Raw genomic sequence first — 14,960 nt, 5'->3', positions numbered from 1 at the left:
CTTCAGCTTTTCTTGGCTCAAATAGACATAGATAATCCACTATTCCATTCTGTAGAAATATGTTTTGTTCTGGCAGTAAATGCCTGTGAGAGTGCAAAGCAATACTCTTTGATTATTTCACTTCCTGAAAATCACTGTTTTTGTGGCAAGAAACTGTACATTATGTGTTTATCTGTATAATTATTCAGTTCTCGGCTAGCAAGTGGGAATGTCCATACTTGGTATACGTTTTGTAACGCATTTTTTCCTTCATGATAAAATGTCAGAAAGTTTTGTTTGTTTGTTTGTTTGTTTTTACTGGACACGTCTACACAAGGCCCCCCCCAGTGCATATCATTTAGTACTTGCTTTAGGAAATACTAAATGATGGTGCAGTACCAGCCATTACTGTGCTGTCCCGATGGCGCACAGTTATTTTTAGCAGCTATGTCGCTGTAGCAACGCAGTATAGCGAGGTAGCTTGTTGCTAGGGCAACATAACCTCAGCGTCAGGGTTTGTAACCACTGACACCATGGCGACAGCATCACATGTAGACGCACCCACTGTATTTCAATGTAGCATGAAAAATACATCCTGCAAAAAGTTAAAATCGTTAACTGCTGATAATTAGTCACTCGTGGATGAATTTTCATTACTAATCCCCTTGGAGTGACGAATTAACCAGTTTGTATTGCATTTAACGATGACATGCTCTGGGTAACTAGAGCTGAACAGAAATATTCATATTGAAAACAAGGTTGCAGATTTCAGCCAAACTCTAATGAGAGTAGAACAGCATTTGTTTTCCACAGTCCCTGGGGCTCTGTAAAAATAATTAATAATTAAATACAGGCAACAAAACAAAGCAAGCTAAACAGAGCAACCTTCTCACACTGCGTTTATCTGTAGGACAAAGTAACAGCAGCTGATATTGGCAGGGCACCATGAAGACTAAGTTAGGGACATCAGATTCAAATTTATGTTTTGACTTTTTTTTTTGGCTCTGCAAGAGATATTTGCCAAGACTGTATTCGGAAGGAGTCCTGAGGCCTTGGTTTGGATACGTGACTGGAAATTCAAGTTTGCACGTGTAGCTGGACATGTGCCTGTGTATTCTTGAAACCATGGGCAAGAGATGTTTTGCTACTACTACTGGAAGGAAAGGTGAAATAAATTGGGTTTGTATTTGGAAAACTGCCAAAAGAGAGAGGCTCCCAAATTTGTTTCAGACAGGAACTGCAACAGGAGAAAAAAGGGCTTGAGAACAAGGAGAAATGAGGAGAATGAACAAGCTAAAGCAAACTCTTGTTCTCCCTCCTCCCCCAGCATAAATCCATATATTAAATTGAAACTGGTGATACTGTCTAGACCAGAGGTGGCCAACCTGTAGCACAGGTGCCGCAAGTGGCATAGGCACTAGACAGTAACCTGTGTGGGGCATGGGGGAGATTGGAAAGGGGGTAGGCAGCACAGTGGCAGAAAGCAGAGCAGAAAACGAGGTCAGGAGCACAGAGCTGAGAGCAAAAAGCAGAGCAAAAAATTGGGCAGGGACAGGGATGGTGTGTCACTTGGGGGGTGTAATAAAGAACAGAATAAGGCGCCACACTTCTCTAGGTCATGGTCCCTGATATTACATATGTGAAATTATATATATAATCTGGTGACCAGATGAGGAAGATGTGGGTTCACAACTTTGCTCTAATTCTTACCCGTATGTTTTTGTGCAAGCATCAGAAGGCAGGCTACACTGAAAACGGTATGAAAGCATTTCTCTTCCAAAACAGTCTTTTAAAAAGCAAATGGCTTCTGCAGAAGGGAGCTGTGATTCTGAAAAGGCTTTACCTAATGTTTCGTTTGTGTGGCTGCAATGGCTCACAAACAGCTCTGAATATTCAAGTCATTTTTACTGAGAAGCAGAATCGTGGCTTGGCTACAAAGGTCAAGAGTCAGTGAGGCTGTCAACATGGTGAAGTGGTTTCTTGAGCTTTTGCCTCAACAAGAAGTCCTTAAGCAGTCTGTCTCTCAACCTCACATGAAGGGAGGTAATAGCATTCTCAAACAAACCCAGTGTTTCTTCACTGACTGCCAGCTGCTGCCAGGAAGGACCTGAGCTTACCTCAGATAGTAACCTGAAGCAACTACAACAAAAAAGACCTCACTGCTGGCTGGCTATGTTCCCTCGCAGCATTGCTCTGAAATGTAGGAGCACACAGCATGAGAAGATCTGAAGGATACTGTGAACAGTTTACTCTGGGAGCAAAAGCAGCAACCAAGACTTAGCAAGCTTTCCTAGAATGCTTCGGCCATATGAGATGTTGCAGATGTTTTACCTCCTATAGAGCAACAGCATGAGAGTTTAAAGAAAAAAAAAATGCAGAGTTCATCCAGATTCGGCCTTCAAAGTTTTGTCTGCCTGTCTGTCTACCTACTTCCCTCTCTCCCTCAAATCCCAGAGATGCGCAGTCTCTCCATACTATGACTGTTTAAACCTGCTTCACTCTGAGATGATAGATTTGAAAAACCAGTCTTTTAGAAACTTTATCAGTGGGACTGAAAAGAACTCTGTAATTAGGCTAAACAATAGAATTAGTAGGTATCTTTAACAGGCAGCATCATTTTACTGACTTTATTATAAAAGATAACTGATAAATAAAGCCAATGTACACTTAAACCTACTAAGCCAGTACTACCACTCACTTGATCAGAAAGAACTCTGGAAAGAAACAATGTCATTTAATTCTGATGTTGTGCAGTTCAAGTTCAAGAAGGCTACAATGTAGAATCTTTTTAGATAAATGAGGGAATGCCACTTATACTGACCTGTGTACGTTTTCCATTGCTGCTACTTCTGCCAGAGCAGCAAGACTAAAGAATGCAGACACAGCTGGCATGTCCTGTGTAATACTATGAGTTTCTTTTGCTTCTGCGTTTCTCGAGCATTCACTGTTGCAATCCGTCTCTACACTTGACACCTTCTGGAGACTACCCTGTAGTAGCTCCTTTGGTTTTTCTTCTGCAATAAGAGAAAGTAAACAGGTAAAAAAGGCAAGAAAGCAAGGGCTCTTGTACCCGTGACAAAAATTGCCCATTTTTGTGGTTTAAATGCATCACGCTGTAAACGTATGGGTTTTTTTTTGTGATCTAAAGGAGTTTGTTGCATTGCAAACTAAACCAAGCCGCATGTATTTTAGTTTGCAATGTAGCTATTTGTAACTTTTCAGCCTTTTGACAGTTCTCTCTCCCGCCCAGTGGGAGAAGTGGTGAGGCGCCAGATCCCTTTTTTTCCCCCGTGGAGTCTGCCCAAATCTCCTATGTCAGGGGGACAAGCTGCTGGCAAGCCAAACGGCCCCTGGTCCTTCTCCCTGCAGCAGTGTGGTGCTTCCTGAGGATGCCCAGGTGGGCTCCTAGTGGGTGGGGACTGCCTCAGCTGATCAGGTTGGGTGCTGCTTCCGAGCTGGGGCAGCACCCGCCTGTTAGCTGCTTGCCCAGGCATCCCTGGGAGGCACAGCCACTGTAGAGAGAAAGACTGGGGCCCTCTGCAGCTCAGGGCCCTCTGGCAGTTCACCCCCCACCAGCTATGGAGAGGTGAGCAGGCTCTGTGGGAAAAAAAGGCATTGGGCCCATGCTTGTGTCTCCTGTGGCCAGGGGGCAAGCCTGGCCCTTCGCTCTGCCACAACTGCGGCCCCTGAGTGGGTGGCTAGTGGACCAGCTCAGAGGCAGCACCCAGCCCAACCCAACTGTTCCCCGAGCTGTTTTCAGTATGAATATTTCTGTTCAGCTCTGTACACTAGCAGCACCGCTGCCACAGAGGAAAGGACCAGGGTTGCCTGCAGCTCAGGTGTCCCTTGGCCTGCTGGCAGCTTGCCCCCCAGCTGAGGGCAGGCTCCATGGGAAAAAAAAGGATCAAGCCCCTTGTTGTAACAGTGACAGAAGCCCCTAAATTGAAACACTGGGTTTTTAATTTAGTTAAAAATCAACCCTTGTCACATGTACAAGTGGCTTAAGTCAGCAAAGTTTTGAGCAGCTGCAACTATACCTGGAGCAGCACTTTATTAGGAGCTTTACCATTAGTTGAGACTTCCTACACTTCCTATGTCTATCCCAGTTTAATCAGTGTTGTTCTCTGACCCCGGTAACGGCTGGAGGCTCACAAGTCTATACCTGGCTAACAGAAATCAGTCTTTTACCTTGGACAACAGAAACTCTTACTTCTAGATGAAAAGGTCCTAAGTTATAGCCCTACTACTGATAACCTATTAAGGGAGCCTGATTTACCTAGTGATTATGTTTCAGAGCCCAATTTTTTGTCCTCTAACTGTACCTGCTTTATAAGTAAAGGATTATTTCTTTACTGGCCTAGAAGCAATTACATTTTAAAAGATAACTGTTTTCTCACATCCTCTGTCTCTCATACAAAAACACTGAGAAAGACTTACAATTTTTTTAAGCATCGTAAGATTTTCATCCAACAGAAAAACGCCTATTTTGAGTTTAACAATTTCCCTGGAAATACAACATGGATGGTATTTGCATTTTTACATAACTGTCTTTCCACTGAACACTTACGACCAGTCTCAGTTGGAAGCTTTTCTAAGTAGCTTGCTACATCCCAGCCCCATCCACAACAACCTGTATTTTGCATAATTAAAAACATTTAATTTCTTACCTAGCACCCCTCCTGCTGGTGAAACCCGACCGTCTGCTGTTCGAACCAGATGGGTGATCTTAGTTTTCCTTGCTTTCCTCTTCTGGCTGCCAACTAAGGGTTCATGCATCATTGCTGGCTCCGGAGTGCTTAGAGTAGATATAGAATTTTTATTCTTCCATGTAGGCTCACTGGAGTTTTTGTCTTCTGAAAGTATGGCTGAAATGAGACAAGTCAGTCAAAATTACCAAGTTCAACATAACGCACTTCAAATAGCTAACTGCACAGCACTCCTACATTTGCATCCATCTGTACATGACACTTAAAACATTCACTAGTTGGGCTGCAGGGTGTGTGTCACAGAAAGATTATAAACTGAATCTATCAGTTTTGTTTGTAGGAAGTCATCATGAACTCGTCCTAAAGATTTGCTTTGTGGTTCAAGTCTATGGTTTTCAAAGAAAATAGTAAGCACCAACACAGACTTCAGTGGTGCCAGGATTTCGTCTAATATGTTTCAGACACCATAACAAGACTGGCCAGGCAGTGCGCAGAAGTCAAAAGGAATGATAAAAAACAGCCCACTGATATGTTTATCTTAGAAAGAGGTTACGTGCAGATGTTCATTTCTAATAGACAAAGTTTCTTCTGGCAGAAAGTTAGCTTGGAAGCTTGTCTGTACAGATGTTTCTTCAGCCCACTGATACTCAACCAGGGTGGCAGGGCACCCAGGGGTGCCACCAGATGCTTTAAAAGATACTGCAAAGTGTGAGGAGATAGGCAGATAAGCCAAGCTTGTTCCTGCCTGGATGATCCCCACCCCTATACTGCCCAGCACCTGTGCTAGGAGGTAAACACTGTTGTATATAAATTAGTCTTTGAACCTGGGTGCCACTCAATTTACACAAGTTATAGAGGGGTGCCTAGAGTCCACAGAAGGGTGCCTCAAGTCCAGAAAGAGTAAGAACTACTGTTTCAACCTAACGGTTGGAGAACTTCACAGGCAAGCTCTCCAGCCAGGGGATACTAGAGGGCTGCTTGCTGGGGCACCCCACAATTAGGGGAGCCCATAATTGATACCCTGCCCTCTCCCCTGCCTGGGAAGGAGGTAGGCTATTGAGTGGCAGTTGGCGGCTGCTGAAAAACATCTGTTGGCAGCAGCTCAGGAGGGTTTCAGCTTCCCCCTCTACAACATCCCACCAATCAGGTGACTGGCAAGAGAGGGGCACTCTCCCATGGTGGAAACCCTTGCGGTTCTCCCGCTCTGGAGAACAGCCCTACACCTTGCACTCCTCCAGACTAACCTGGAGGAGTGAAGGGAGTGTGACACAGCTTTTTCTAGTCTTCAAACTTCAGTGCATTTCATGGCAGTTCTCAGAGCAGACTTCACAAGCAAGAATTGAGGAGCTACTTTAGTGAAAGATCTCATGGCATTTAGTACATAAGAGGTCACAACATGCGTTCCTTCTCAAAGCAGCAATTCCCTCCCAAAGCATGTGTTCCCTCTCAAAGAAGCTCATCCTGTGCTGCTCTGAGCTGACCCACAGCAGTCTGGAGTGAGGCAGGGGCATTTTACCCAGGTGGCCAGGCTCAGGAGCACAGCAGCAGGCCTCACTGCTCTGTGCTGGGTCAGCGCAAGCTGCAAGCAGAAGCTGAAGGAGCTGGGAGCCAGGCTGGGGAAAGCTTCTGCATGCCCAGCTCTTCTGGCTTCCACTTGCTCCTCTGCCACTCAGCTGAGTGATGGGGGTGGCAATTTAAAGCTGGAGGGGCCAGGAGCTGGGGGTGTAGGGGCTTTTCCCAGTCCAGCACCTGGCTCCCCTTGACCCTCAAGGCCCAGCTGGGTGGTGGGGAGGCAAAGGGGAGCCAGAAGCAGGGTCGGAGAAGCTTTCCTCAAGCCCTGCTCCCGACCACCACCTTTAAATCACCACCCTGCTGCTTAGCTGTGTGGCAGGGGCAGGAAGGGGAAGCTTGCAGGGGTTAACAAAGCCTTTAACCTCCTCCTGAAACTAGGGACTGCTTGGTTTGGGGAAGAGGAACGGAAAGAGGTGGCTGCTGGGGAAAGAGGTGGCTGCTGCTCACCGTCACCTCTCACTCTGGGAGAAAGGGAGCAAGTGCTCCACACACCTTCTCAAGATGGAGGTGACCCTGGTCTTGGCAAGGAAAGGAGCCTTTTCCTTGGCTCCCCTCCTCCTGGTCTGCATCTACTGCAATGATAACATAACATAGCATGCAGGGTGGTTCTTACACTCAGAGTAAAGTGCAAATCCCAAACATGCCCCTGAGATGGATAAGCATCATCCCCTCTTTGCAGATAGGGGAACTGCAGGTAAATGCAACTTAATGATTTCTCGACTGGATCTCTCTACATAGCAGTGTCCTATGCAGGGTAGATGCTTTTTGAGCCGGTCACAAATCAGAAGTGAAGTTCGTGATTTAGCCCTCAATCCACTCTGCTCTCTACATCTGAGCCATACTTCCCTCCCCTCCCCTCCCCTTAACAGAGAATAATTTTAGTAGAGTAACTTTACTTTAAAAAAATAATAATTTAAGAAGCAAAAAACATTAAAAAAAAAAGCTACAGGCTGATTTAGACCATATGCTCAAAAAGAAAACAATATAAGACACTGAATGCTGAAAGAAAAGAGCGTTTCTGAACAAAAATTTAGGGACAATTCTAAGTCAGCCCTATTTTAAACAGAATTAATATTGACATTTTCAAGGAATTTTTGCTTTGAGAGGGAACACATGTTGTGACCTCTTATGTACTAAAAATGCCATGAGATCTTTCACTAAAGTAGCTCAACTCTTGCTTGTGAAGTCTGCTCTGAGAACTACCATGAAATACACTGAAGTTTGAAGACTAGAAAAAGCTGTGTTGGGAAGTACTTATCAAGTCATTCATTATTGCCTACAGATTAGTTGAAGTCTACAGCAGAGACTGATACCATGTGGCACAACTGGGCTATTGATTTCAGAGATATAGGCTGGAACAACCTCCCCAATACTTTTCCTTATGTTTCAGTTGCAGTTAAGAACAGAAACTGCTGACTTACAGCAGGGGCTTCCCAGATGAAGCTGGAACTACGCTATTATGACTAAGATGTGGGAAGCACCTTCCAGTGGGACTAACTAAAAGCACAATGTTGAAGAGACAGGGTGAACACAAAAGCCTGTTGTTCTCTCAGAAACAGCAAGACACTGCCTGACGCTGACCCGCTCACTTCCTTGACCGCCCTTCCCTTTGTCACACAGCCAAAGGGAAAGCCAGGCTCACAAGTCTTCACTCAGAAAAGTCCCCACTTGTTTTGCCTTTTGTTTCAGTTCACTGGGACCATCGCTATTTTTTTCATTTATTATTTTATGAGCAGATGATGGAGTGAAGCATAAACTTGAGCGCAAAGATACCTGTAAGGGCAACAGGAACTTCATTCACCCCGCTGAATCCTATTTCATTAAAAAGTTTCAGGCCCATGGGTGTGTGGCTCTTAGTTCTGATAAAAGCACACAAGCTACTAGCTTTGAAGCAGCTGGCCTCTGCACACCAGAGGTGTGTTTTTAAAATCTCTGTGTGGGGAGACCAAAGAGGGAAAGAAGCAGATTAACTACTGCATATAACAGTCAGATCTAAAAGAGGAAGCACCAGTGACTGTGGATGTAACTTACAGATAACACACAGTAATTTGGCTTTAATACCAAGATATTCAACCAGCTAAGCTGATTACGCTGCTGTGTGCTAAATCCTACCTGGGATTTTTCATTGAAAGGGAAGTCCCCTCTTTAGATTTCCTATGGGATTTAAGGGTTGGTAGCTAGGCTCATATATGCATCTCTCAATACATACATCTCTCTTTCATCATCCTTGTCTCTAGCTCTATTTCTACAACCTGACTAATGAAGAGTGGCCATTAGGGATTTTGGTCCAGACTCTTAAAAGACACTTAAGCCAGATTTTTCAAGTAACTATGCATCTGGGTGGTTTCTCTCCCCCCGCCCCGCTTCAGGGATACAGGTTGTAGCCGTACTGGTCTACAGGCAAAAGGAATCAGAACACATGGCAGAGGTGATATCTTTTATTAGACCAACTAGATATTTGCCCCCCCACAATTAGCTGCAAGCTTTTGGGCACACCTGCCCTTCCTCAGGCATAGGAGAATGCAAAGATTGTAAAATTTCTCCTAGGTAGAAATGAAAATTCATATTTCACAGGAGAGCTGAAGGTGTTGTAAGTTCGCCTGATTAGAATAGTTCATTTTGTACAAATTAGGCACTCCTTTCCCCCACTGTGACATTTCTCTTTGAAGTGTAAAACTGATAACAATTATCAGGGCCATTGCACCCTCCACAGAAAAAGCATTCTGGCTACCTTGCAGCAGCTGAGATGTGAAATACCCATGACTATCACACATGTTGGACTGTTAACATAGATGATACTTACACACACAAGAGCTAAAGGTTTCAAAAAGGCTTTGTGAGCGAAGGCAAACAAAAACACAAACATTTTCTCTTTGCTCTCATGCAAATATTCCTGCCATGTTGCATCTGATGGAAAGGATGGGGCTGGGGGAATGCTTCTCTTTAGAAATTCTCTCTTTTCATTCCCAAGTCTCTTTTATAGCTTCTGCAATGGGGAAGTATATGACAGCTCATCTGCAAATTGCTTGACAAGTAATGACAAGGTCTCACATGAAAGGCAGTTTCAAGAGAGGTCTAGGTGTTTACTCCTTCACAGCCCCTTCACTCAGCTCAAGGTGGAAAAAAAAAAATCCATGTTTTAACAGTGACCTAAGCACAACTAGGTTTCAAACTGGGTCCCTGGTCTTACAGGTTGCCTTCAAGCTCTTCACAGATCACCCCACCACCATGTTTGGTGGAAATGCATGGATCTGTCCATATAGTGCTCTCTGCAAGGACATGGGGCTGTGGTTGAACTGCCTGCCGTTGATGAAACCAAAACTGTATTTTCCTATAGTATTATTTTAAAAAACATCTTTGGACTAAGCAATCCTACCTGGACACATTCTGTGAAAATTAATAGTTGGTTTAGGATCCTGTTTATAGAAGCATGAAGTGGTGAATCCTAGAGGCCTGCTAACACTTCTGTACCTAGCTTCACAGAAGCAAATAGAAGCTCTTAGATCAGGGGTGTCAAGCATCCAGCCCATGGGCTGGATCTGGCCAGCTGGGCTACCAGAAACCAGGGGCATGGCTAGGAGGGGAGGGCCTGCCACAGAATCCAGGGCCCAGGGGTCCCTGTGTAGCAGGCTTGCCTTTTGGAGCTTGGGTTGAGTCCCAGGCTTGAAATCTTGCTGTTTTGATTGGTGGAGCTCATCCCCCAATCAGGAGGCAGCAAGAGGAGTTCAGTCACGCCCCTTTCCTGAGGGGAGGGGGAGAGGAGTGTCGCGCCCCCTCGGGTGGACCTGATTGAAGACTGCAACACTCAGGTGCAGAAGACTTCAGGGCCGGAGCCCTGGAGCATGTAAAAGGAGCTACATGCCCAGCACGAGGGGAACACATCTGGGAGAGAGAAGAGTGGAGCTTAGAAGTGCTGAGGAGAGCTGCTTAGCAGGGTGAAGCAGTAGCCCAGATGCGCCCCTGAAGTCTTCCATCAGCGGGGAACGGCAGACAGCTCCAGCAGCTAGGCTTTCGGTGTGCAGCACGGCACATGGCACCCAGACCCTGGGAGTTGCGTGAGGCAGCTCAGATCTGTAACCTCTGGCATGCGGCCAGAGACACGGTGCACAGGACAGTGCACGGAGTAGGACCTTTGGAGCGCTTGGGCAGCTCAGGTCCTCAACCCCTGGAATGAGGCTGGGAGCTCGGTACAGGAGGCACTGCATGGAGGGTCCAGGAGCGACACGGCACATGGCACCCAGACCCTGGGAGTTGCGTGAGGCAGCTCAGATCTGTAACCTCTGGCATGCGGCCAGAGACACGGTGCACAGGACAGTGCACGGAGTAGGACCTTTGGAGCGCTTGGGCAGCTCAGGTCCTCAACCCCTGGAATGAGGCTGGGAGCTCGGTACAGGAGGCACTGCATGGAGGGTCCAGGAGCGACCCAAGCCTGGTGTTGCACGAGGCAGCCCAGGCCTCCAACCCATAGCAAAAGGTTGAGTCCAGAGAGCCAGGCGGTGATCAGGCTACTGAGCCAGCTGACAGGGCGAAGCCAGAGGCCCCAGAAGCCCTGCATAGCGGAGCCCTGTTCCAGGGGACAACGACCCCCCGCCCCCCGAAGCCCACTTCAGGCAAGAGAGCAGCCTGGCGCAGAGGATGAGGACCCCCCTCCAGGCCTGGGAGCCATGAGTTACAGGGAAAAGAAGATTCCCACAGGGGAGGGGGAGTCATTCCTTGTTAGTTAAGGGCTCCTGAAAGTGGAGGTCCCACTGGGAGAGCAACCCTGAAGTTGCCCTCTTCCTTGTAGGGCTTGGGAAAAGCCCAAGGGCATTGGGGTTTCCCCTTGGGATTAAGTTTATCTTTGGGGTTTTTGCGCCATAACTGGTGTGATGTCATGCTTTATGTTTTGTGAACTCTCATGTTTGTAAATTAGTGAATGAGTAGAGTTATAGGGCTCTTCTGGGACCCCCTGTTGCTATTTCACCTTACACACACACACACACACACACTACACACACACATAACACACACACACACACACACACACACACACACACACACAGTGTACATATGTTTATATCCATGTTCCTTTCCCTTGTGATAAGTTAATGTAAATAAATGTGTATATAGTTAAGTCCCTTGACTGTCCTGGCCTGATTCTATAGGGACGGAGGGAAACTGAGAAGGGACGGAGGCCCCTCTGGTCCTGCTGCTAATCCCACTGCAGCTGCCACCACTGCACTCCTGCCAAATCCTCCTAGGAATAGGCTGCAATTGAATCTGGACAGGTTTAGGGGGGTGGCGGATGAGAACAGGATGGGTTTCAACACTGACAAGTGCAGGGTACTGCACCTGGGGAGGAAGAACCAGCAGCATACCTACAGCCTGGGGAACTCCTGTCTCGTCAGTGCAGAGGCAGAAAAGGATCTTGGGAGTCATAATTGATGCCAAAATTAACATGGGCCGACAGTGTGGGGACGCAGTTAGGAAGGCCAACCACACCTTGTCATGCATCCACAGATGCATCTCAAGTAGGTCCAAGGAGGTGATCCTTCCCCTCTATGCGACACTGGTCAGGCCGCAGTTGGAGTACTGTGTCCGGTTCTGGGTGCCGCACTTCAGGAGGGATGTGGACAACATGGAGAGGGTCCAGAGGAGGGCCACTCACATGATCAAGAGGCAGCAGGGCAGGCCCTACGAGGAGAGGCTACAGGACCTGAACCTGTTCAGCCTCCACAAGAGAAGGCTGAGGGGGGATCTGGTGGCCGTTTACAAACTAGTCGGGGGGACCAGCAGGCATTGGGGGAGTCCCTGTTCCACTGAGCGCTACCAGGAATGACAAGAAATAACGGTCACAAGCTGGCAGAGGGTAGATTCAGACTAGATATCAGGAGGCACTACTTCACTGTAAGGGCAGCTAGGATCACCAACTTCCAAGGAAAGTGGTGCTGGCTCCTACCCTGGGGGTCTTTAAAGGAGGCTAGATGAACACCTTGCCAGGGTCGTTTGACCCCAGTACTCTTTCCTGCCCATGGCAGGGGGTCGGACTTGATGATCTGCTCAGGTCCCTTCCAACCGTACCAACTATGAAACTATGAAACTCCTGCCCCACTAGAATTGCCACTGATTTTAGTGGTACCCCTGATCCAAATGCTGACCCCTCTGCAGCTATCCCATACTAGATGTAGCCTGGGAGAAGACAGCACCGTCTGGATCCAGCCTGGGACACCCCTGCCATAAATCAATGGAACCATGCGTATCAGCAAGGTTTAGCATTATGCAAAAGCGAACTCAGTTCTGGGGTCTCAGCCTCACATACAATGCAAGATGAAATTGTGTTTAACAGTGTTGAAGGACTTTGAATAAGGCCAGCAGAACCCTGCACTAGCCATACTGGCTTGCTATACTAGATGAGAAACTGGCTTAGCTGGAACACAATTTCCAAACTTTATTTAGAAGCCAGGGGAGAGAGAGATGGCCTGGCATACCTGACTCATGGCCCCAGTATTTTATCCAAACCTGATAGTTAGACACAAGGGGACTGGTAAAAAACTGTAGAAGAAACATGCACTTCCTTATTATTACTCTTTTAACCACAGCCTAATGGCATACAATGAAACAGCAAAATGGGAGCACACTGAAGCAGGAAAGGAAATGCAATAAGAAAAATCTACAAAAATATGTAGGTTACCAGTGCTTTTATTTCTACTACGGAAAAGATCATCCAAGACTAAAGAATTAACACTTGGATTCCCAACCACTTGGACATGGCAGATCTACACTCAGCAGAAGTGAAACAATTAATCCAAATTCATCCTTAACATAAATCCTGAACACAAAATTCCTCTGTGTTAGTTGATGGTCTCACACGACATCAAAAAAGTCAGAAGTGGCCTTCATATGTGGGAGAGGGGGGGAAATTATATTATCTATATATCTATATCAGTAACACTGGTCTAAATGCTCTGGGAGAGAGTGAAATTTCCAGATTGAACTGTGATAAAGTACCAAAAAGGGGTTTTGGGAATATGGCTTTTGTGGTCCAATCTCTTTGGACAACTGTATTAGTAAAAGCTTGGAGGTGAACCAGTGAGTACCTGCTGCTTCCCACTGAAGAGCAGCCATTCTAACCTGCAGCAGAGCAAATTAGTGCTTCATGGGCTAGAGCACAGAGGTCCACAACAGAGGTGGTTGGAATGACCAAGTCTGGGTCAAATGCAGGCCCAGTGCTAGGACCCGGCTGCTACCCACTTCTCCCTGTCACCATTTCTCTGTGCTGCCCTGCTGCAGCACAGGGCAGTGTATGGTGGTGCGGATGAAGCCCCCAGCCACTGAAACCCCCACTTCCGCAGGCCAAATCCAACAACTCTGCAGGCCAGATCTAGCCTGTGGGCCATAGGTTGCTGACAACTGAACTACAGCATGTATAGGGAAGGAGGCATAGGATCGGGACCTCAGAATCCTCCTTTTACATGACATGCTAACAGAAATTTAAGAGAACAGTGATAGCAAGAAAGGTTGAAAGTGTAAAAGCAGCACCTTCTTATGTCATAGATCTGCTCCCTAGTGGATACAGAAACGTATCTGTTGTCTGGCTCCCCCACACCCCCTGGACAGAAGTAAGTATTTGCCAGCTTGCAGAGCCAGTAACCTCGGGGAAGGAAGCTGGAATCTCATTTGAATCATTCACCATTTGCATTTCTGATTGCAAACCTGGCTTACTAGTGATGTTGACTGAGACAACAGTCATTCTACTCAACCTGCAGATCCCAGGAGAAATTTGTACTGTTGGCTGTTAAAAAGCAATTTTTTGCTGGCAAATGGATTAAATAATGACACAGAAGTGAAAGAGAACACATTTCTATAACCCTCACACCACAGGGTCCCTTTTTATGCAGTTGCTTTTCAGAGCTAAAAGGCATTTTAAGTAATTAACCAAAACAGTAGCAGCCAAACTGGACTTTCACAAGGAAAAAAAAAAAAAATCAGTGGTAACGCAAATGAAATAACAGATTTAAACTTTTACAAAATGGAATGCTTCCCATTTGCATCTGACCTAGTACTAATTCATTTGAATGTAGTCTGAACCAAAAGGAGGAGCTTGACCTGGAGTTCTCTCAAGAACTGACAGAGGCTGCGCGTGCAAGGGACTTGGTTGTCATGGGCAACTTCAATTACCCGGACAGAGATTGGGAGGAACACTTGGCTAGGTCGGATCAGTCACGTATCTTCTTAAATGTAAATCAAGGAGCAATTTCTGACCCAGGAAGTGCAAGGGTCAACCAGAGGTACTGCTCTCCTAGACTTGGTCTTGGCCAAAGAGGATGATCTGGTGTGTGGCTTGCACATTGAGGGTAGCCTGGGCGACAGTGACCATGAGCTCATCAGGTTCACTGTCTGCTGCAAGGCTGACAAATCAACTAGCAGGATTGAAGTCCCGGACTTCAAAAATGCTGACTTCAACAGGCTCAGGGCATTAGTGGGGGAGTTGATGTGGCATCAGGGATGGAAGGTGAATGTGGTGCACAAAGAGTGGTCATTCCTCAAGGACATGATCCTCGAAGCACAAACGAAAACCATTCCCATAAAGAGGAAAGGTAGCAGAAGGGCTGGCAAGCCCACCTGGCTCAACAGGGACATAGCGGTCCCTCTTGAAAAAGAAAAAAAAAGAGGCACACACACAGTGGAAGCTAGGGACAGTCCTCAAGGAGGACTATACAACAG

The 14,960-nt window shown here is 46.6% G+C and overlaps 1 protein-coding gene across 8 annotated transcripts in view; it reads right to left on the bottom strand.

Annotated features, from left to right (window-relative positions):
- Positions 1-14,960, bottom strand: part of BBX (BBX, HMG-box containing) — a 212,652-nt gene that overhangs the window by 29,968 nt on the left and 167,724 nt on the right. For all 8 annotated transcript variants that reach the window (XM_006035079.3, XM_025191232.1, XM_025191233.1 and 5 more), the window contains 2 exons: positions 4,647-4,844; positions 2,801-2,993 (listed from right to left, as the gene is read on the bottom strand). In XM_006035079.3, coding sequence (XP_006035141.2) covers positions 2,801-2,993; positions 4,647-4,844 — 391 coding nt within the window. The remainder of the gene's footprint in view (positions 1-2,800; positions 2,994-4,646; positions 4,845-14,960) is intronic.

The sequence above is a fragment of the Alligator sinensis genome, unplaced genomic scaffold (assembly GCF_000455745.1).
Source record: "Alligator sinensis unplaced genomic scaffold, ASM45574v1 scaffold847_1, whole genome shotgun sequence".
NCBI lineage: Eukaryota > Metazoa > Chordata > Crocodylia > Alligatoridae > Alligator > Alligator sinensis.
The sequence above is the reverse complement of the archived record's forward strand: the minus strand, read 5'-3'. Positions and strand labels throughout refer to the sequence as shown.